The sequence below is a fragment of the Periophthalmus magnuspinnatus genome, chromosome 7 (genome assembly GCF_009829125.3).
Source record: "Periophthalmus magnuspinnatus isolate fPerMag1 chromosome 7, fPerMag1.2.pri, whole genome shotgun sequence".
Classification (NCBI taxonomy): Eukaryota; Metazoa; Chordata; class Actinopteri; order Gobiiformes; family Gobiidae; genus Periophthalmus; species Periophthalmus magnuspinnatus.
This window is the reverse complement of record NC_047132.1, coordinates 28,727,496-28,748,275: the sequence shown is the minus strand read 5'-3', so window position 1 is coordinate 28,748,275 and position 20,780 is coordinate 28,727,496. Positions and strand designations below refer to the sequence as shown.

At 38.8% G+C, this 20,780-nt stretch overlaps 3 protein-coding genes across 3 annotated transcripts; all 3 read left to right on the top strand.

Annotated features, from left to right (window-relative positions):
- The first annotated feature begins 1,861 nt into the window (after positions 1 to 1,861).
- On the top strand, positions 1,862 to 13,114 carry exosc10 (exosome component 10). Its single transcript, XM_033969668.2, has 25 exons — positions 1,862 to 2,041; positions 2,561 to 2,697; positions 3,586 to 3,709; positions 3,785 to 3,889; positions 4,555 to 4,708; positions 4,795 to 4,903; positions 4,976 to 5,051; positions 5,118 to 5,228; positions 5,666 to 5,809; positions 6,478 to 6,668; positions 6,825 to 6,981; positions 7,108 to 7,256; positions 7,423 to 7,473; positions 7,558 to 7,669; positions 7,745 to 7,792; positions 7,868 to 7,943; positions 8,016 to 8,122; positions 8,204 to 8,296; positions 8,369 to 8,434; positions 8,509 to 8,602; positions 8,702 to 8,775; positions 12,341 to 12,509; positions 12,583 to 12,647; positions 12,714 to 12,787; positions 12,864 to 13,114. Exons 1-25 carry the CDS (start codon positions 1,916 to 1,918, stop codon positions 12,892 to 12,894), a joined length of 2,643 nt encoding a protein of 880 aa, XP_033825559.1. The 5' UTR covers positions 1,862 to 1,915; the 3' UTR covers positions 12,895 to 13,114.
- Positions 13,115 to 13,572: 458 nt separating this feature from the next.
- Positions 13,573 to 17,212, top strand: srm (spermidine synthase). The gene is made up of 8 exons (XM_033969992.2): positions 13,573 to 13,785; positions 15,234 to 15,354; positions 15,427 to 15,519; positions 15,595 to 15,748; positions 15,843 to 15,926; positions 16,034 to 16,179; positions 16,267 to 16,389; positions 16,462 to 17,212. Exons 1-8 carry the CDS (start codon positions 13,589 to 13,591, stop codon positions 16,477 to 16,479), a joined length of 936 nt encoding a protein of 311 aa, XP_033825883.2. The 5' UTR covers positions 13,573 to 13,588; the 3' UTR covers positions 16,480 to 17,212.
- A 2,310-nt stretch (positions 17,213 to 19,522) lies between these two features.
- On the top strand, positions 19,523 to 20,490 carry sst7 (somatostatin family member 7). The gene is made up of 2 exons (XM_033969882.2): positions 19,523 to 19,951; positions 20,025 to 20,490. Exons 1-2 carry the CDS (start codon positions 19,847 to 19,849, stop codon positions 20,253 to 20,255), a joined length of 336 nt encoding a protein of 111 aa, XP_033825773.1. The 5' UTR covers positions 19,523 to 19,846; the 3' UTR covers positions 20,256 to 20,490.
- The last annotated feature ends 290 nt before the right edge of the window (positions 20,491 to 20,780 follow it).

Sequence of the window (20,780 nt, the reverse complement as noted above, 5' to 3'; positions counted from 1 at the left end):
TGATTACAGCCACTGAACCTGTTCCTGAGATTATTATGGGACACCGCTCAAGTTGAGACAGTTCCCGCTAAAAACAGCAGAATGACATGGAAAGCTACTGTGAAATATTGATCGAGGCAGTGTTGCAGAGATGCTTTTAAGATAATAAGAGGGAGAGGACCCTCTGCTAAGAGATCAATAGCAGAGGGAAGTGAAGAAAAGCTGGGGTTCTCTCTGCACACCACAGATCATCCATAATGAGTTGGTGTGTCAGTACTCTAAAGGCAAAGGCTACTCACTGCTTAAGCACCAAATGAGCTACTGTAAAGATTGCCCAGTGTATATATAGGTTACAGTATACATTTCACTTTATCTCACATCATTGCAGTAATATCTAAATCAAAACTGCTATTGGAAATCTTAAGACAGATGTAGTTAAGTCAGTTTTCAATTTCCAGTGGGGTATTTTTCACCTGTGAGGAAGCTGCATTCAACAACACATTGCAAAAATCAACACTGCCCCCCAATGTCAGCACTTGGAAAATGCATCAGTGGTTTTTGGTAAACGAGTCGATAAACAGGGAAAGATAGAGCTGTGTCTGCAGTCTCCCAGCATTCAATGGGTGCAGTGACAAATGCAGTTTGGTCATTTAATCGAAAGCCACGAGATTGGTTGATGAATAAACATTGCTGAGTTCATGACATGTTACAACTTGTCACCAGATAAAAGGCTGAGCAGATTATGCAGAATTATGGACTTATTTAACCCTTTTCTACAATCAGGAAACAGACTCATGGAAATATTAGGCTTATATACTGCCAGTTTTTGCTTTAATAATAGAAAAAGTTTGATGAAATTCCAACCTCATATTTTGCTATGTCTTACCCATGTCTTATTTGGATTTTATAATGTAATAAGGCTACACTATAGGCTATATTGACGGTATTAGCACAATTTGCACCCACCTGTTTGACAAATAATATAAATTGTATATTGTGGGTGGTAAAAACACCTTTTCAAGTAATGATGTATTGATCTCTATGTGATTAGATAATAAACTACTCCCACAGTGGGGAAATTATAGTGAGACAAAGTTCAAGATCAGCATGAGAGTAGAAATATGCAATCAAAAATTAAGATGAATATTAAAAAAAAAAAAAAAAAAAAAAAATCAATATAACAACCCAACTAAAATAATAGAAATACTTTGAATAGACTTCAGATACAAAACGGTGCATGGTTAATTAAAGAGCCTATATTTCTCTTATTTTTACCTATTATTAACCTATTATTGAAAAACAACACCGTGCAAGTAAAACTATAAGGTTACAAAACAAGTGACTATGCCTATTCTGCATTCTGCTGTAAAGAAACACGCCGAATTTCTTCTGGTTGTTTATTTTCTGAACACAAGGGCTACTGTAGACTGTAACCCACGCCAAAACAAGAGCAAAGCAGCCGCAGCAGTCTCCACTCATAAAGCCAGTCTCCAAAAAAGACAAGTAACTGACAAATAGAACCTTCACATCAACTTGTCGGCATAGCAACCGAGTGTCACATACAAAAGCTGTTCCATTAACAAGAACATGTAAACAGTTACAAGAACAAGAAAAGGTGTCAACCCTGAAGTAAATGCAAAATATCAGATAATTACGCTATTATACATACAATACAGCATATGGACAGAGTAAACAACAGGTAAAGTGACTGTACTGGTGATGAGTCATATAATTATACTGATTTGCACATGATTACTTCCTATACACTCCTACAATGACACATAATGAGGATTTTAGTTCGGCGCAGTTCCCCTCCCCGCCGCAGGATGGCGCTGTGGTGGCGCACTCTAACAGAGCCTACATAGAAACAGTGTCTCCTGCTTCCGGTGGCACACATGTACACATCAGGCACGTTATACGCACTACTTTAAATTTTATGATGGATTCTTCTAAAAACAAAGAATCCTCCAAGTCTGGCGGACAAGACAGCAGTTCGGAAACAACAGAGGAGGACAAACCCGAGCTGTGTCCAGGATTTAAAGACGCTGATGCGTTTGTCAAAGTAAGTTTGTATCTTGATGCTAGCAAACCAAATCGGAAAACGTGGGTTACTCTCCTCCTGATGCTGCTGCAAATATGTTTTTATTCAATATCTGTTGGCTGCATCATCTGTATCAGTTGTGACAGTGCAGATACTTTATTGGCATTAATTTATAGGCTAAAGTTGGATCTATGCGGATGAAGCTATTGCTTTTGCTATAATCACAACTATATCTACTCAACAACAAACATAGGATTGTATTATGGTAGTGTTAGTGCTTTGTTCTTACTTGGAAACTCAAATCCTCTTGTGTCTATAATGCAGGTGTTATAGGTAAATAAATACAAAGTTGGCCTGCTTGTACTCTGCAGCCAAAGTTTGTATGCACCTATTCCACTCTAAAGAAAAGTTTTGTTTATTTACAGATTATCTAGTGAATGGTAAATGTTTGTATTCTCATTAAAGCACTTCACTTACTGCAACATCTTTTTTCCATATCCGTAATCCTAATATTTGATCTTACACCTGTCTGTTCTGCAGTATGGACTGGGGGCCGTGTTGTCAGCCACCAAAGCCTCTGCTGGCCTGCCTCAAGCTGGAGATGAGTTTGATTTCTATCGGAGCTTTCCTGGATTTCAAGAGTTCTGTGAAAGTCAAGGAGATAAGCTTCTGCTTTGGTGAGATTATATATCACACATACTGCGATTTTTAGGAAAGCATAAAGAGGATTTCTTATCATTGTTTAAACATCTGCAGTAGCACCATATAGGTACAAGTTGAATATGATTTATGCACTAGACGTAGTCACAAAATTATGCACAGCCTGGTCTGATGTAGAAATTTTGATTGGACAATTCCATGTGCAGCAGTTAATCCGCTTGTTTCTTTACGGATCTTGTACTAGTTCTGATCATGGTTAATCTAAAACTGTTCAGGGGATGGTACCTAGGTATCAATTTTTTTTTCAACTAGCTTACACTTGACAATACCAGATCTGCCATGTGCTGAGTTTTGATACCATCACTAATTTAGTTTTATGTTTTGTGGAATTGATGAAAAGCATATAATTATACACTGCGTGGTCAAAAAAAAGTCGCAAATGGGTACGAGCCTCCTCCAGTTGGTCAGGTCTAGGTTCAGCAACAGTCTGTGCTTAAAGAATGAGGTCAGCTGACACCTGAATATACTGAACGACCAGGTTATTTTATGCAAGATCTTGGTGAAAAAATTAATGCAACACTGGATGGAAATAAATCTTGTGACATTGCAGAAGCGTATCAAAACAATGCCACCGCGAATGTGTGCCGTAATCAAAGCTAAAGGTGGAACAACGAAATATTAGTGTATGCTCCTTTTTTTTTTTTGTTGGTGGCAATGTTTTTTGTGGGCCAGGCAGTGTATCTTTTTGTGATAAATTTAGCATAATTTCATTCAAATCTACTAAAAATCTCATTCAGATCACACAGGCCTTTTGTAACTTAAAAATAAATAGATTGGTTGGTTAGTAATTAGCTGTATTAAGAATATCCATTTAATTATTGTTGTTTTTTGTTTGTTTTTTTAAGTATGAGCCAGATTATGCAACATCACGGCTGCAGATCTCACTTGAGGGACCGCAGTAAGCTGACGGGGTTGGAGGAGAGGTTTGATTTGGTTGTGGATTCAAATGATGTCATCTTGGAGCGAGTGGTATGAACAACATTGCTTTTGTCAGTAAAAGGGGTAGGAGGAAACGGGAGTGAAAACTGATGTGTCTGATTTCAGGGCATGCTCCTTGATGAAGCTGATGGGGTGAACAGGAGCCAGCAGCCTGTCATGCCCGCAGGATTTCAGCCTCCCAAGATTGTGGTCTCCAGTTGGAATCGCAAGGTTGGCTAATTAACCCCTCAGCTCTGATACTGCAGATGTCACTCTCTGATTTGGCTGTGATCAAGTTGAAACATTATGTGCCAGTCTCTGTCTTTTAGCAATTTAAAAGGCCCACATTATGCTATATTCCGATCTATGTTGTAATGTTGTTTCCTCATCACAAACATACCTGGAGTTTTGCTTTGTTTCAGTCACACATGTTTAACACACAAACTCTGCATATTAGACTGAGTTCTTCTCTCAAATGGAAAACGCACTGTTCCACCTTGTGATGTCATGTGGTAAAACAGGAAATACTCCACTGTGTTTTTAAACTTCATACACTTTCACTAGAATCATTTGGATAATTTCAGCCCTGGAATTGCTCATCTCTACTGAACAAAAGGAAAAAGATAGCTGTTAACTTGAAAAGTACCACTACATGACATCACGAGGTGGGACAGAGCATTTTGAGCTTTGGAGATGAAGACAGATTCATAATCCTGGATTATTCAAACATGTGAAGGAAAGAAAACGGTACTCTGGGAATGTTTTTGATGATCTAACTACATCCTAACACGGCTTAAAGCTCACAAGAGTAAATTCTTGTATGACCTTTAAGGTAAAAGACAGTTTCTTAAAGTCTAATTATTGCTGAAATATATATATTTTTTATTGTTTTCCAGGGTCTTGGCAGAAGCTCAGAGACATTTAAACTTCTACATGCCAAGAATGTGGCAAGGCCACAGCTGAAATTTAAAGAAAAGGTTGACAACAGCAACACGCCATTTATCCCCAAGATCTTTATTAAACCCAATGCAATTAAGCCTCTTCCATCCTGTAAGACTTTGGTATTTCTGCTTTAAATGTTTGTCTGTGCTGCCACATTACACCAGTATTATTCTTTTAAACATTGTCTTAAACAGATTTCAGTAACAAACAAATCCGCAAAGAAAGACCAGAGGACCTGGACGTCCCGACTGCACTGGCTGATTTTATTCACCAACAACGGACTCAGGAGCACGTAGACGACATGTAATACATTTCTGTCTTTTTGTGTTGTACATTTAATTTAGTTCCAAATGCATAATGCTTTATACTTTATAGGTTTGCACATCCTTATCAGTATGAAATTGATCATCTTACAACAACAGACAGTCTTTTAACAAAGCCAGAGCCTCAGGTAGAGCTGATACTCAAATTCTGATATTCATAGATATTGATGTTAAAACAATGAATTGTTTTGCAGATGTACAAAGAGCTTGCAGAGACAAAACTGACTTATATTGACACCTTGGAAGAATTGGTTACATTGAATGAGAAGCTTTGCCAACAGCATGAATTTGCCGTGGATCTTGAGGTACGTGTAATGCCGTGTCCCAACATTAGACATAACTAGGTCTGTCCCAATAATTACAATATTGATTTATGGTTCACTATCTGAAAGTTCAAATCATATATTTTGGAGCTAGGTACTTTTTATGGCAAAAGTGGACAGATTTTTGTCATTTTTGTTGTAATACAATAAGATTTGAGCTTTAGCAGGTTAAATAAGTCACTCTTTTGGCTGATTATTGGTTTATTCTGCTGTTTAACTGTTGCAGCTCAGGTCTTTTAATGATACTGTCTGTTTAAAAAGGCTTTGCGGGGATTATCATGCTTTATTTTAATCTTAATCAGTGGTATAAAGTAGTTATTATCGTTTATCAAAATATTTCTCTATAGCGATTTATCATTCTTCAAATTTTGTTATCGTGACAGACCTGGGCGCAGTCATATTTTTACTTTCTCCCGCAGCACCATTCCTACAGAAGCTTCTTGGGCATCACGTGTCTGATGCAAATCTCCACCAGAGAAGAGGACTTCATCATAGACACACTAGAGCTGCGCAGTGAGATGTACATCCTCAATGAATCCTTCACAGATCCTGCCATTGTCAAGGTAAATGTCACACAGCTTTGTACTGCTGTGTGCTAATGGAGACTGGGGAAGTCGTATGCCATAAAGTTGCTAATATTTTCGCCATGCATTGCTAAGAATAGCTAAAGCTCTTGGCAGCTGCTGATGTTTCTGGCGTGGTCCTTTGGTCTCGGATAATTAAACCTAGGATTATGTCCGACATATTGGTTCCCACAATTAAGCTGTGTCACTGCATTCACCAACTTGAGAGATTATAGTGGTTTTAAAATAACCTCAGGGAGAATATATTATAATAATATTAGAGAGAAAGGGGCTCAGACTACATAATGAGTTCACAATCTCATTCCAAATCCTCTAAGTGGTGCTGATAAAATTGGAGAGAAACTGACAAAGTGCTGGTTCTGCATTGTACATAGATAAAAGTTTGTGCAACTTTTACTTGTTGGCTAATCTGTAATTGGTTATATGTTCAATGGAGTTAGCAGGTGCCCCGTGGTGTGTGTGGGTGGCCCATGACTCACTATGTGGGCCACCTGCGAAAATATGTGGGCTTCATCTTGTCAGACAGATATGAGCTGTGAAAATGTTTGTTTAAGGAAGATTAACAATACTGTATAAATGCATAACTTTAAATAATTATTAACAAATGTATTAATGCCTACTTGGTTGTTTTGTCCATTTTTTGACAGGTTTTCCATGGTGCAGACTCGGACATAGAGTGGCTGCAAAGAGACTTCGGCTTGTATATTGTCAACCTGTTTGACACACATCAGGCCAGTCGCGCTCTCAACCTGGCCCGACATTCATTAGACCATCTGCTTAAACTTTATTGTAATGTGGACGCGGACAAACGCTACCAACTCGCTGACTGGAGGATACGGTATAGAAACACTATTCCAGACATATTTGGATGGACATTGAATGGATGATTTGTTGATTATGATACAGTAGATTATGATAATGGTCAAAACAGTTCTCGTCTTTCTCTCAATATGTAGTGAAAAATAACAGTGTTCCTTTACCTGGTACCTCACAGTCCGTTGCCCGAGGAGATGGTACAGTATGCTCGCTCAGACACCCACTATCTGCTCTACATCTACGATCGCATGAGGGCTCAACTGTTGGACTTCAACCACGGGCAGCCAGGACTTTTACAGAGCGTTTGGAACAAGAGCAAAGACATTTCCCTCAAGGTATCCCACAAAGATCCACATATAAACTGAGCTATCTTACCTAACTGCTATTTGTTGTTAAATAGCCTGTTTATTATGATCTTCAAGACACTTGTCATCTTTACCTTTTGCCCTGGTTCCTTATAGAAATACGTCAAGCCTATTTACACAGAGGACTCATATCTGGAGGTGCAGAGGAAGCAGAAAAAGTCTTATAACACACAGCAGCTCACTGCCTTCAGATTACTGTTTGCCTGGAGGGACAAGCTTGCCAGGCAGGAAGATGAAAGCACAGGGTAGGCTGCTTGGAGATGGACAGACACACTGTTTGGGGAGACCTGCAGGAGATGTTTGTCTATTTTTAGTTGGTGCTCTGCCATATTTCTTCAGCCCACATGCTGTGACACTTTTTATACAGTTTGTTCTACCACATTATATTTTGTTTTTTATCTGTCTGATTAGATACGTCCTGCCCACGCACATGATGAACAAGATATCGGAGGAACTGCCTAAGTATGTCATTGCATTCATTCATTTCCTTTAACGAAGTGAATTTATTTAAGAACGTTATGTTTGTTTGTTTTTTCGTTTCTTCAGAGAGCCACAGGGCATCATTGCTTGTTGTAACCCTGTACCCCCATTGGTCAGACAACAGGTCAATGAACTACATTTATTAGTACAACAGGCCAGAGAAATGCCCCTCCTTAAGGTAAAAATCGGTGTGTATCAGAATGTTTAAGTGCACAGACGTTATAGGCTAAACTTTTTTTTTTTTTCCATACAGGCCGAAATTGTAGCTCAAAAGAACAAAGGACTTACGCCTGTTAAAAAGGTTTGTTAAATTGTAGTAAATCGTGTTAATTTTGTTGTTGATGCTTCGTACTAATGTGTTCTTCTGTGTATTTAGCCAGAGGTTACTTTGTTTGGTCCGCATGATACGTCACGTGTCTCTGAAAGTGACATCCCCCAGTTTTTATCTCACGGTGAGTGTGACACAATAAATCACGCATATAATATTGTGGTTTCCTGATATTATATTTTTGATTTCTTCCAAGAAATGCCAGTCAAACAAGGAATTCTTTTTTCTGAAGAGACGAGGATAGAGATTGATGTAGATAAACTAAGCAGTCTAATGGCAAAGCCTAAAATCACCGTATTTGAGGTCTGAAAATATCAAAAACGCATTTAAATAAATTATATAGATGTCATTGAATCTCTGAAAGTCAGTGTGTTTGTTTTGCAGGAAGTGTTAACTAAGAAAGCGGAAGATTCACTTTCTGGGTCTCAAATGAAAGCCAGACGTATCATAGAGGCATTTGAAAATCCTTTTAGAATGGTAACAAAAACCCCTGAAAACACTGAATATAAAAAATATATTAAAATTAACATGATATCATTTGTTTTTTAGTATTTACCTTTAGATGTGCACGTCAACAAAAATGCAAAGTTTGACCCCAACTCCAAAATATTCGAGGTAAACGGATACATCAGAGGTAATTGTTGAAATGCTAAGTTTAGAATTATATTAAATGTTCGCTTCGTTTACAGATTAGTAAACGCTGGAAGCTGCAGAGTATAGAGCAACAACAGAAAGAACTGGAGGCTAAGAAAAAAGCTAAGGAAGAGGCAAGAAAAGTGACAGGTAAGGAGCTTAAAACCCACATTTATATGCAACTTGGATAGGTTCCAAAATAATACGGTGAAATGTCAGTGCCCATGTAATTCAATAATGTCTCTGCAGAGGAAAGAAAGAAGGCTAAAAAGAGCTACCAGGAATCTCTGCAGGATGTAGCCACAGTGCGCCAGAAAGCAGCAGTGAGTAATGTGCTCTCTCATCTTTACTTTTCAATTTCCCATCTCAAATAGGCCTCTCACTCTTTGACAGCTTTTTTACGCCCCTGTTGGGAAAGTAGATGCTCACAAAAAGCGCGAGTCATATTCACCCCAGAGCCTGGCGCATGCTTCTTCCAAACGCAATTTATTAGCCATTTGAACCCTCTATTACGCCACCTGTTTGGTTTGCATCTCTAAGTATAAAAATAGAGACTAAAATTTAGCTTCCAGGCTTTAGAAATGCTCGCTTGCTTGTGGCCTTTTTGTATTTATATCTGTCACATGGCGTGCTGAAGGGAGGGATCGGCATGGGACCAAAGCATTAGTGACATGTTCTCCACTCATCAAATGCTCAGTGCTTTTCTTTTGCTCCTGGGACGCCACAGTGGCTCCCCCAAAAGCCCACTTCCTGTTAGCGCTATCTCAATGGGGTTTAGCCTGGCACTATCCCGCTTGGTTAGTCATATGCTGTTTATTCACCATATGGCGCCTCGTTTTAGCGTCTCAATTCACTCGCACAAAAGCCTTTTCTTTGACCGCAGCAGAGAGAATGTCTTTGCCATTTTTCTTTTGACTCGGAACAGCATGAGCCTTGAGCCATGAGTCACTTGAGGTACAATAACTATAATAACAATAACAGCAGGCTACCGGTTTGATGTCGGCCTAGGTGAAAAGTTAGCTTTAAAACAGTTCTTTTTGAGACAACATCTTTAGATATGTGCGTTGGCAAAGTCTGGATGAATGCATCACAGTGCTGGAAGCGAAACTGAAAGTGGTGCTCGTCTTTCTGCCAACTCCCAACAAATATTGGCAGAGCGAACTCACTGTCAGTTTCAGCCGAAGCTCTCTGGCACTGAGGTTTTAAAGCCAATTTGTTTTGATAAATGTGTACAATGGCATGTTTGCAATGAAAGGGTTGGTATTAAACCACGATCAGTATTGTCTTAACGATGAGGTACTCAACCATTTTCTGGACAATTTGTATATTTCTTTTCCTCCTCTATAGACAATTGTAAAAGCAAATTGTTCACGAAATCAAATCAAAGGCGCACTATGTAACTTTTCTTTTGAGGGGTCCACCACATGCTAGTCTACATGGAGATGCTAGTGCTTCGCCTGGAACTCTCCACAGTATGGCCTTCATATTTTCTTGCGGGTGTTTTAACCCTCTGGTGCACAGCGGTCACTGCAGTGGACAGTTATTAAAACATAACTTTCTCTTTAATGCATTGGTTTAAGTATTGGAGCCTCTAGAGTGCTCTCTGCTGCCACACTCCATTGAGATCAGTTCAGTGGTCAGTCGGTGTAACTGCAAGTAAATTTCCACTGATTGGTTTTCTTATTCAGGCCTAAACATTGCACCAAGTTAATTCATTTTTACAGGCAGTTCACAATGTTGTTTCATGGCCTGAGAAGAATAAAAACACTTCAGAAAAAAATCTTGACCAAGGCTTTCATAATTCATGCATCAGAGGGTTAATTGAAATGCATTCTTGCTCTGACCGAACTCGCCTCTCCTCAGATTTGACCCGTAGCATGACCTGAATATGCCAATTGTTTGTCTGCATAGAGATGGATAGATTTAATGACATTGTGGAGCATTCCTGAAAAAGCAATACCAATAATCTCCATGGAAACGAGTAGGTGGCTGCTATTGTGAAATTCAGTAGGACATGATCATAATGCTGCATTGTAATATTCCTGACATGCAAGCCCTTTACAAACATTCAGATTGACTTTGTAATTGTGAAAGAAGAGAAAGACGTTTATCTGATCAGATGAAGGAAGTTACATTTCAAAGGAGTTTTTCTAGTACTTATAGCCCAAGAAAGGTACTATCTATAAAAGGCTAGTCTTATAAGGACTTAACTCATTTTACATACTGTCCGTACAAGGTCATAAATGGATATATACTGTTAGCTGTTTACAGAAAGGTAGAATACGTCATTAAAAGATGTTTGCAGTCACTGAAAAGATGTATCCCAAGGCCTCTAGTCAACCTGAAGATGAACAGCTGTGTCATGTGACCAAAGTAGCAGGTTCCAGTTTAGACGTCTTAAAATAAGTGTGTCGCATTCTTACTGAGAAACAACTTAACCTCAAACCTTGTGTTGAATACTGCGTGTTACAAACATTAAGAGTAAAACAAAAATGATGCTTTAAGCCTTCAAGCCTGCTCAAATACAGAGATTCTGGTGTGTAAATCATAAATGAACAATGAGCTCTTTTCTTTCACATGTGTCACTGAAAAGAAACAAATTGCACGATCACGTTTGACCGAGCTGAGACGCAGCGCAGGGTCTGGGGATCAGATTGATATCAGTCTGTATAAAAAATACAGAGGCCTCATTCTAGAGTTACCAGGCAATTTAAACACAGCGCTCACTTTTCCATGCAGGTCGATCGACTGTTTGTCTCTAAACCGCGACTAACAGCACCACAATTAGTCGTGGTTTAGAGACCAAGTGGGTGCAGAGTATTAGACAAATGTAAAGATCAAATGTGTATGTCTTTGTAGAACTACAGAGGAAAGTTTAAAGATTAGGATTAAATTTGACAGATTAACAAATTATTCTGTTAATCATCATTATTATTAGTGTTAGTATTAGTATTTGGTTTGGTGGAATAATAATTGTAGCAAATATTTTTTATAGTTTTACATGAGTTTAATGTCAGGCTGTGAGGAAAACTTTAAAAAAAAGTTGAAAAATACAGAAGTATGTGAAGTTATTCTGTTTTAGAACTCACATCTATATAATCAACTTTCATCCATTTCATCTAAAATACAGGGACAGCGTATCGTACACACAAGGAAGGGATTTTTCTGACAGTTTAAACATTGATTTAATAAAATAGCTGTTGTGTAATGTAGACATCTTTTGGTCTTTGTTAACATTATAGTTGCAAGATAATAAACCTCCATGTCATATGCTGTTCATGTCCATCCAGGAAATAAAGCTACAACCTTTACTCTCTAAAACATAGTTGATATTTTGATAGTCTAACTTGTCACATGCAGTTTAATGAGATTTCCAAGGTGACGAGCAGATGAAGCATTTGAAGCCTTTACATTTATTATTCTACATAGTATATTTGTGTTTGAATAATCCGATACAGTCCAGTATTTACAGTTTTTATTTGTGAGTTGTCAAAATCAAAAGCTTTAGTCAGGGGATTTTCCTAAACGAGCCATATTGCCTGCAACAGATGGTTTCGAAATGAGTTTAAATAGGGTTAGATTTATAATTGTTTGCACTATTAAAATCTCAAGTTAATTCATTCACTCTCGTAATATTCATATGGTTGATGTGTCTGTGCCATATGTGGAGAGCAGGTGTCAAGGGACAATCATTATCTTTAATTGGACAACATATATTTTACCAGTATATTTTTGTCACGATATGCACTTTACATAACAGATTTTAGGACCTCAGTTCATCTACTATCGCAAAATTGAAGATGCAAAACAGAAAATGCTACGTTATTAATATTAAAATTGTTGATAATAATTTGTATAGCAATTAATGTGGGTTTTCTGTTCTATTAGGAATCTGGAAAAGCAGTTGGTAAGAAGAGAGACAGGGTTCCCAGTGAGGTTGGAGAGTCCACTCCCAAACCCACGAAAAAATCGAAGCCTCCACAGACAGAGGCAGCATCAGCACACGCCTTCACCCCATTCGACTACAGCCAGTCACAGCTCAAAGTGTTTTCTAGTGGTATGCACGGCTCTTCCTGTCAGTAATCTATGTTCTATTACACGATAATTCATGTTTAAATGGACCGTTGTAGGGGCGAAATCAAAAGACGACACACAGTTTGATCCGTACAGACAAGGACATGACTCTAAGAAAAAGGTAATTATTTATACGGTTATTTGTAATGCCAATTCTTTCAGTTATTAAATATTTTCTTATCAAAAGTTTGGTAAGGGACCAAAATCAAACCCTGGTGCTGGGAATCGGAGTATGTCCTACCAGCCTGCCAAGTCAAACAGGTAAAAACATGAGCTCATCAAAATAATGCTTTGAATGTACAGACTTTTAACTAAAACTTTTGGTCTTGTTCCACAGAGGATTCAGACACAACTGGCCCAAGAGATAGATGTTCATTTTGCCATGGTTTGTTTTATAGTTTCCTGTTGACAGTAATGTTTTTAGTTAACATTTCAGGTAATTCATTCAGTTGGCCATTTGAAGAATAGATTTCTAAACACATTTTTGCCCTTGGCTTTGAGTATTTGTGTAAATATGACTAAGATTAAGACTCTTACACTAAGACATCTTTATTATTATTATTATTAAAGTGTTTTTAGAGGAGTGTCAGCTGTTTTTCTTTAAATACCCACACTAATATTTTTATGTAATGCAAATCTCACACAAAAGATTTTTTCTCTTGTTGGCATTTATCGCTCAAGTGCACACTTATTTTAGACCACATTTATTCCTCATTTCTTGTACGGCTAATATATTTTTTATAAAGCAATAAAAAACTGTTTGGATCAGTGTTTCCCAACCAGGGGTCTGTGAGCACTTGGCCAGGGGACATTTGAAGTGATTTCAGATTTTATACAAAGATGGAATTTAAATATAAAATGCTTTTTTGCAGTGTTATGTTCTAGTATCATTAAAAAGAAAATGTAAAATGTTATGATTCGGCGGTGTATAACGGCTTCATAAGGTTTAGATCATGGTTATGGAGCTGTGTGTGCGTGTTTAGCCACTAGGGGGCAGTAACACGCCCGTGGGCCTCTGTGCTGCGGCCGTGAAGAAGACAGAGGAAGCACCGCTCTCTGCGCATGCGCCGCGCTCACGGTGCCACATTGGCTTTACGCATCAGTGCAGCTAGTGGCGATTTTAGCGTCATGGACAACATCAAGGAAGGCTGGTTCACCGAGACATGCACGCTGTGGCCGGGACAAGCCATGAGCCTCCAGGTGGAAGAGGTTCTGTACAACAAGAAGTCCAAATTTCAAGATGTGCTCGTTTTTAAGAGGTGACTACTCTCAACTTTGCTGCAGTGCTAGCTTCTTCTTAGCCTCCCACACACACAGTTCATCGGGCTCATACGTAAACATCATCATCTGAAGCCGAAGTGATCACAAATTAAGTGATTGACACCAGTTTAGGTTATTTATTTTAATCTCAGTTAGGTTTAGCGTTATTTTTCTAACTTCCTGTCTGTAGTGGAAGTGTGTAACCATGTGCTGTGTAACTTGACAGTTTGAAGAGAAGCACCACGCGTTTGTCTCAAATCTGACACCGGGCAGTCCTTAAATACTGCATCCATCTGTTATATTTGGAAACGTTCACTATAAGTCTGCAGTAAAAGCCTCGATCTTCATTTCATTCTCCATGTGTTGGTCTAATCCTTCCGTGATAAAGCTTCTTTCTTTTGAATCTTACTGATTTTCAGGTAATTGTTTCTCAGAGTGCAGGTGAGTAACACGTGTCTGGCTCACAGGTCTCACTAATGCCTCAGGACTGAGTCAGTATTTGGCAGCTCAAGTCAGCAGCTGCACCTTGTTCCTTTCTGCTGTTAATCTTTACCAACTGTACCAGTCACTTTCTCCACTTTTTTAGTTTTAATTTATTTATAATGCACTCTTCATTCCATAGAATCTCAGTGTGCTACAATAAAACAAGAACTTTAAACCAATACTAATTGCTAAAAGCTATAAAAACATCAACAGTAAGCTTAAAAAGGTCTGTAGATTAGCTTTAAAAAAAAAAAAAAAGAAAAGTCCAGGCTCTGTGTGGCTCTCAGCTGGACAGGGAGGTAGTTCCAGAGTCTTGGTGCAGCTGAACAGGTTTCCCATTATACAGAGCCTAGTGGGTGGGGCCTGAAGGAGCTACCTGAAGATCTGAAGGTGGGGTTGGAAGATTGCAGAGTGATCAGGTCTTGCAGATACAGTGGTGCCTGATCAGTGATGCATTTATGGGTCTGCAGAAGGATTTTGTATTCAATCTGGGATGAAACGGGGAGCCAGTGCAGTGATTACTTAAGATTGTAATAGAGTTAACTTGAATTTGTTGCCAAATGTGTATCAGTGTGCATAAATAATCAAACAAATCTGTAAATTAACCTAGTCTTCATCATAAATTCAGTTTAAGCTTCTCACATTTTGCCTCAAGGTTGTATGGAACCCAGACAAACCAGTTAGTTCATATTGGTTTTATTACAAAAGTAACCAGTGCGTTTGACAGTTTAACTTTTAGACTATGGCAATATGCAAGTGCAGCCATCCATCAATTTTCTACAGGGTCAATACTTACTACTTGCACTACTGCTTATCAATCATTATCTCAGGCAAGTCTCTAGGCAAACATTATGAGACCTACCACTTAGTTTGGGATTTTTTCAATATTCTGTTTTACACATAGTTACTTACATGCTTTTATTTCATACCCATACCTAATGACTGGCTGACTCTGATTTTGCAGTAAAACATATGGAAATGTCTTGGTGTTGGATGGAGTGATTCAATGCACAGAACGAGATGAGTTTGCTTATCAGGAAATGATTGCAAACCTTGCAATCTGTAGTCACCCCAATCCCGAGAAGGTATACATATAACTGTTTACAATTGTTAGATCAAAACTGTGCTTTTTTTAACTGTCTGTCCCAATTTGACAGGTGCTTATTATTGGTGGAGGGGATGGGGGCGTGCTCCGAGAGGTGGTCAAACATCCACAGGTTCAAAACGTTGTTCAGTGTGAGATCGATGAGGTAATGCATTTTTGTACATTTGTGTCTCACTAGTCGCTGTAGGGCGTCTGAATTATAACATTGTTTCTTGTACAGGACGTAATAAATGCATCCAAAAAGTACCTCCCGGGAATGGCCAAAGGTTTTTTCAGCCCAAAGCTGACCCTCCATGTTGGTGATGGCTTTGAATTTATGAAACAAAATCAGGATGCGTTTGACATCATTATAACAGACTCCTCAGATCCTGTTGGTGAGTTGTCATACTCAGACCACCACAGACTGTTTACAGACTATGTGCTGAACAAAGGAGCAGATCCAAGTATTTATCCATAATGTTGATTCAGGCCCTGCGGAGAGTCTTTTCAAAGAATCATACTATCAGCTGATGAAGACTGCATTAAGGCCAAATGGGATTCTTTGCTGCCAGGGTAAAAACTTCTAATCTGTAATAAATCTTTTTTACCACAATAACAGCTGGCCTCAGACCACTCCCTCATCTTGTTTCTTGGAATGTGTCTCTTGTATCATTCCACAGGAGAGTGCCAGTGGCTTCATTTGCAGCTGATAAAGGACATGCAAACCTTTTGCAAGTCCTTATTCCCAGTGGTGGACTATGCCTACTGCACCATCCCCACTTACCCCAGTGGGCAAATTGGATTCATGTGCTGCAGTAAAAACGCTGTGAGTCTTAGCTGATTCATCACTAAATGCCGTAATACCGGAAGCATCCATGTATCATTAAGACTCATTATTTCGTCTTTTATTTAGGAAACAAATTTCCGTGTGCCCCTGAAAGAGCTGTCCAAAGACGATATTGAAAGTATGAATCTTAAATATTACAATGCTGAAATCCACAAAGCTTCATTCATCCTGCCAGAGTTCGCAAGAAAGGTAAACATAACTATACACTCAAAATGTCCTGATACAAATGCATGACTTTGACCTATAAACCTCTTCTGGCAGGTTTTGAATGATGCATGACCACTGCACCCAGACCCAGAAGCGTCTGCACCTCAAAGCTCAGCACTCGCATCAGAAATCTCTGAAATCTACAGAGGAATTATGTCCTGTGTAGAGGGAGATCATTTCAGTCTTTCACTGTTACCAGTCTGTTTCACTCAAACTGTTTACTTTTTTATTGTCAACTTGATCAAACTAGTGAAGTATAACCATGAAAGCTGACCTCAGACTAAAACTAGTGTTCCCTTTATCAATGTCATTGTATCGCTCAGTATGTACAGTGTATGCAGTATATATACATGTGTTGCTTTTTATTTTTAATGTTACAAATTTACCTCCTGCTTTACTGTGTCATGGGTCATACATGTTTAACTCATCTCTGCTCATGAACCTTATAGTGCCTGTCATCTTAAACCTGTGGCTAAAGGTTGTCCTATTCAGAGCAGGCAGGGAAATGGTTATGAATTATTATAGTATTTTAAGATTTGTAATCCAGCAAATAGACGTATTGATGGGATTATGCAAGTGTAACTTCAAACCTTGTCTCGCCATATACAGTATGTGCATCAGGCGTAAGACTATTATCATGTAATTTATCCCAATGCAAAGATGAAGCATTACAGTTGATGTAATATGACTTGTACCTTGTAGTAAAACATTGGGATGTTTGATGCTAATGAGCTATAAAACTGTTTTCATAATAATTATGAACTGTTAATAAATCCGTATAATCAGTGCTAGACTACACCTGGACTTGTTTTCATGGTCTATATTGAATGTCTTCAAAAGTTACTTTCGTGTAAGAGATTTACATGGTTTTCATGTATTGTCTGCTGCAGCAGATCAGCGGCAGTGTCAATGTTTAGCCAAAAGATGGCGCCAGTCAACATCAAACTCCAGTGCATCATGTGGCGATGGTTTGACTCTAAAGCAGCAGATGAAATCTCTATTTAAAACAAATAATCCACCATCTTTGAGAACTGTCCTCGTCATATTAAAAGTCATGCTGCAACTGTTCACGTTAATTACCTGATTTTATTTTATCTTTTTAAAATATAGACAGAATATAGCCAAATATAGACAGAGCTCCAGGACTCGTCCTTAAGTCTGATCTTTTCTGTAAAGGAAACTTATGTCTGGCCACATGCGTCACACTGAAATCACGATGTAAACGTTTGAACTGTGCTGATCTTTGGTTTGGCCCCAGGTTTTCTCACATGAAGAGCTCTGCTGCACATCCACGTGGCGCACATGCAGCTCATCCTCTGCGCTGTTTGCGCTCTGTTTGCGCAGGTGAGTGACTTAGGAGGTGAGTGACAGACACAAGGCTCTTGAATATTATTGAAATGAGGATTGACAATTACATGGCTCTTCACTCTTTGTCATTTTAATAGCTTTTTAAAGAACAATAACTCGCCCAGGCCTCTGGGTTAAAAGTGTCACTTTGGTTCATCAAAATGTTTGCGCCAAATGTAGCACCAAAATGTAGTTTTGAGAAACTGAGTGTGAAGTTGGTATAAGGCCAACCTGCCTGTTTTTACTCTTAGGAAATAATGTCCATAACCCTTTTCAATTCTAGACTTTTAAAAATGTGCACAGATCTTTGTATGGCCATGTCTACAGCCCACTTTAACTGTGTTTTCTTAAATCATAATTTTAAAAAAAGAAAAAAAAAATCAACTATATTTTGCTCTTATTATCTTATAATTCCTACCTACTCACTTCAGTACAAAGTGAGACAAAGCCAAATGTTTTCAAGAACCTCTAAAACTTTGAATTCACCACCAAAAAGTCTTGAAGTGTAAACAGCCTGAAAACTCACTTTAATGTAACTTTAGAGCGGACATGTTTAATTCAACAGAGTCTATAACAAAAGGGAGGTTTTCTAACTGAATCAAAAGTGATCTCGAGTGAGCGGCTTTAAAGGAGAATTTAATCTTCAACAAAACCAAAACTCAAAATAACGTTTGTTCTCATCGTAGACTAAAATGAGCTGCAGTATTGTTCACGGTTTATCTCTGTCATCTGTGTGACTGTTGATCTGAGGCCCACAGTTATGAGCTCTGTTTGGGGCTCGTCTCAAACCTTTTCACAAGTAAGAATCATCACGAATCAAAAATCACCTGCCTCATACACACTTAAGTCATAAATAAAGACTTTATTTATCATTCCAACATTAATGCGTAATACGTTCATGTTGTAATGAGACAGAAATGCCAATGTTTTTTTTCTATACTAATAAAAATGCTTCATACTTGATACTGATTTTGATTCTTCTATAGGATAATAGCAATAAAAATGAGACATTATAATATTCTTTCACACAAAATAATAATAATTTAACGCAGCATAGTTCTATTATAGACCCAGACTGTTATAAAAGTGTTCTGAAAGTGTCCAATTTTGTTCTACTTCTGTGATTTTCTTTCCAGTTTTAGTATTATGTAAATGAATATCTACTTTTTCCAATACCTAACCCCAATTACATCCTTGACAACAGTATAATACACACCATACGCGTGATATAATAGAATAAAATCAAACAATAGATCCCATTTAGTTATGATTATCTCCAGCCTGTTGAATAGCCCCGCCATTGTAACCTTATAGTTGCTTTCTGTGATATCTGATAGAGAAAGAACAATTGCTTTTAGTGGCGCCTTTTACTTGAGCAGATCTGTCATGCGTGATTCCCCCGGGGGCTCTTCTTCCTCCCCTGTGCCCAGTGTCTGACCGCTCAATTGTAATCTGCAGGTGTCAGCGAGGAATCCGTGTGTGATACAAGTACAATGGTAAACAAAAGAACTGTAATCACTGTGGGCAGGATGGCTATATGACCACTTTGTACTTCCCCCTATTCAGAATTCTGACCCCTTTTCTTGTCTTCCAGGATTGTAGGGTCACCGCTTCATATTACCCCTCGCAGATGAGTCGATTTTTAACAAAAGCTTGAATATGAGTGGCGTTTTAAGACATCAAAAGCGAGATGACGTGTGTGTTTACCGCACTCGAAACCCACCACAACAATTTGTCAAAAAGGCTAACTACTCAATGGCTCAATTTGTTCTGTCCTGACCCCTTATAGACCCCTCCCCTCAGCGTTTTCAGCACCAGCGGCAGCCCTGTCGTCGCACACCCACCAACCCCTCTACGTCAGCTGCACCACGGGGGAGAGGCGTATAAAAGAGGGGGGGACTTTGGAGGTAGAGGCATAAGAACCAACCAAGTCTCCAGTGACCAACCAACTAGTATTTCTACCACCGCCACTGCTGCTGCTACTGCTGCTGCTGCTGCTGCTGCCTGCTTTCTTCTTCTCCTCTCTCATCACCGGATCTCCTAATTGGCTTAGAATTAACTGTATAGCACTTTGGACCTTTAAGTACGCAGCATGCAGCTTTTGGTGATCTTAGCAGCTCTCATGGGGGTGGTCTTCAGCATCAAAGCAGCCTCCGCTCTACCTGTGGATGACAGAACTCCGCTCCATCCAAGCAGGGTAAGGAGAAAATAGTTCTTGGTTCTTTCACAGTGATAATCTGCAGATACTGACATCACGTTTGTCTTTGCAGGAGTTGAGTAAAGAGCGTAAAGAGCTCATTTTGAAGCTGGTGTCCGGTTTGCTGGACGGGGCACTGGACACGAACATGCTTCCCGGAGAGGCGTCGCCATCCCTGGATTTGGAGGAGCCGCTGGAGTCCCGCTTGGAGGAGAGGGCGGTGTACAACAGACTATCGCTGCCCCAACGTGATCGCAAAGCCCCCTGTAAAAACTTCTTCTGGAAAACCTTCACGTCCTGCTAACAACGCCAAAAAGCGAGACCGAACAAGAAAAGGTGAAATGACGAATTTGCGACAACGATTTTGCGAGGCAGACCACATGAACTTTTAGTAGACCTCAACTGTATATTTCCTCATCAGACATCTATGGACTTCACTGAGACGCGTGTCTGTTTGCTAAATATGATTTATTTATGTATTTATGTACAATGGATGTATTTATGTATTTATTTTTGGGCCAAATAAAGCATGATCTAATGTTTGACATGAGGTAACTTGAGTTGGTTGATTTTTATTTGCTAATATTCAGTCATAATTTCACAAAGGTAACTCAGAACTTTTAAAAATGTAGTTTATTTTGATAATTTGCTTTTGTTTTATTTATAAAATTTTTAAAAATCCCCAGTATTTAATTTTAAGTCCATGAGTACATCCATATAAAATGAACATCTCAAAAAAATCTGACAATTTTGTACCATATTTATCTATAACATTTGTGAGAATCACCAAAAAACAACACATAAGAACATCTTGTAACTTATATAGTGT

Excerpts from the sequence above, each read along its gene's own strand:
- exosc10 (XM_033969668.2), top strand. The coding sequence starts at position 1,916 with ATGATGGATTCTTCTAAAAACAAAGAATCCTCCAAGTCTGGCGGACAA. Across the intron at positions 12,648-12,713 it reads GACATGACTCTAAGAAAAAG|TTTGGTAAGGGACCAAAATC; the intron begins GTAATTATTTAT and ends TCTTATCAAAAG. Across the intron at positions 12,788-12,863 it reads CAGCCTGCCAAGTCAAACAG|AGGATTCAGACACAACTGGC; the intron begins GTAAAAACATGA and ends CTTGTTCCACAG.
- sst7 (XM_033969882.2), top strand. The coding sequence starts at position 19,847 with ATGCAGCTTTTGGTGATCTTAGCAGCTCTCATGGGGGTGGTCTTCAGC. Across the intron at positions 19,952-20,024 it reads CTCCGCTCCATCCAAGCAGG|GAGTTGAGTAAAGAGCGTAA; the intron begins GTAAGGAGAAAA and ends TTGTCTTTGCAG.
- srm (XM_033969992.2), top strand. The coding sequence starts at position 13,589 with ATGCGCCGCGCTCACGGTGCCACATTGGCTTTACGCATCAGTGCAGCT. Across the intron at positions 15,355-15,426 it reads GTCACCCCAATCCCGAGAAG|GTGCTTATTATTGGTGGAGG; the intron begins GTATACATATAA and ends CCAATTTGACAG. Across the intron at positions 15,927-16,033 it reads TGGGATTCTTTGCTGCCAGG|GAGAGTGCCAGTGGCTTCAT; the intron begins GTAAAAACTTCT and ends ATCATTCCACAG.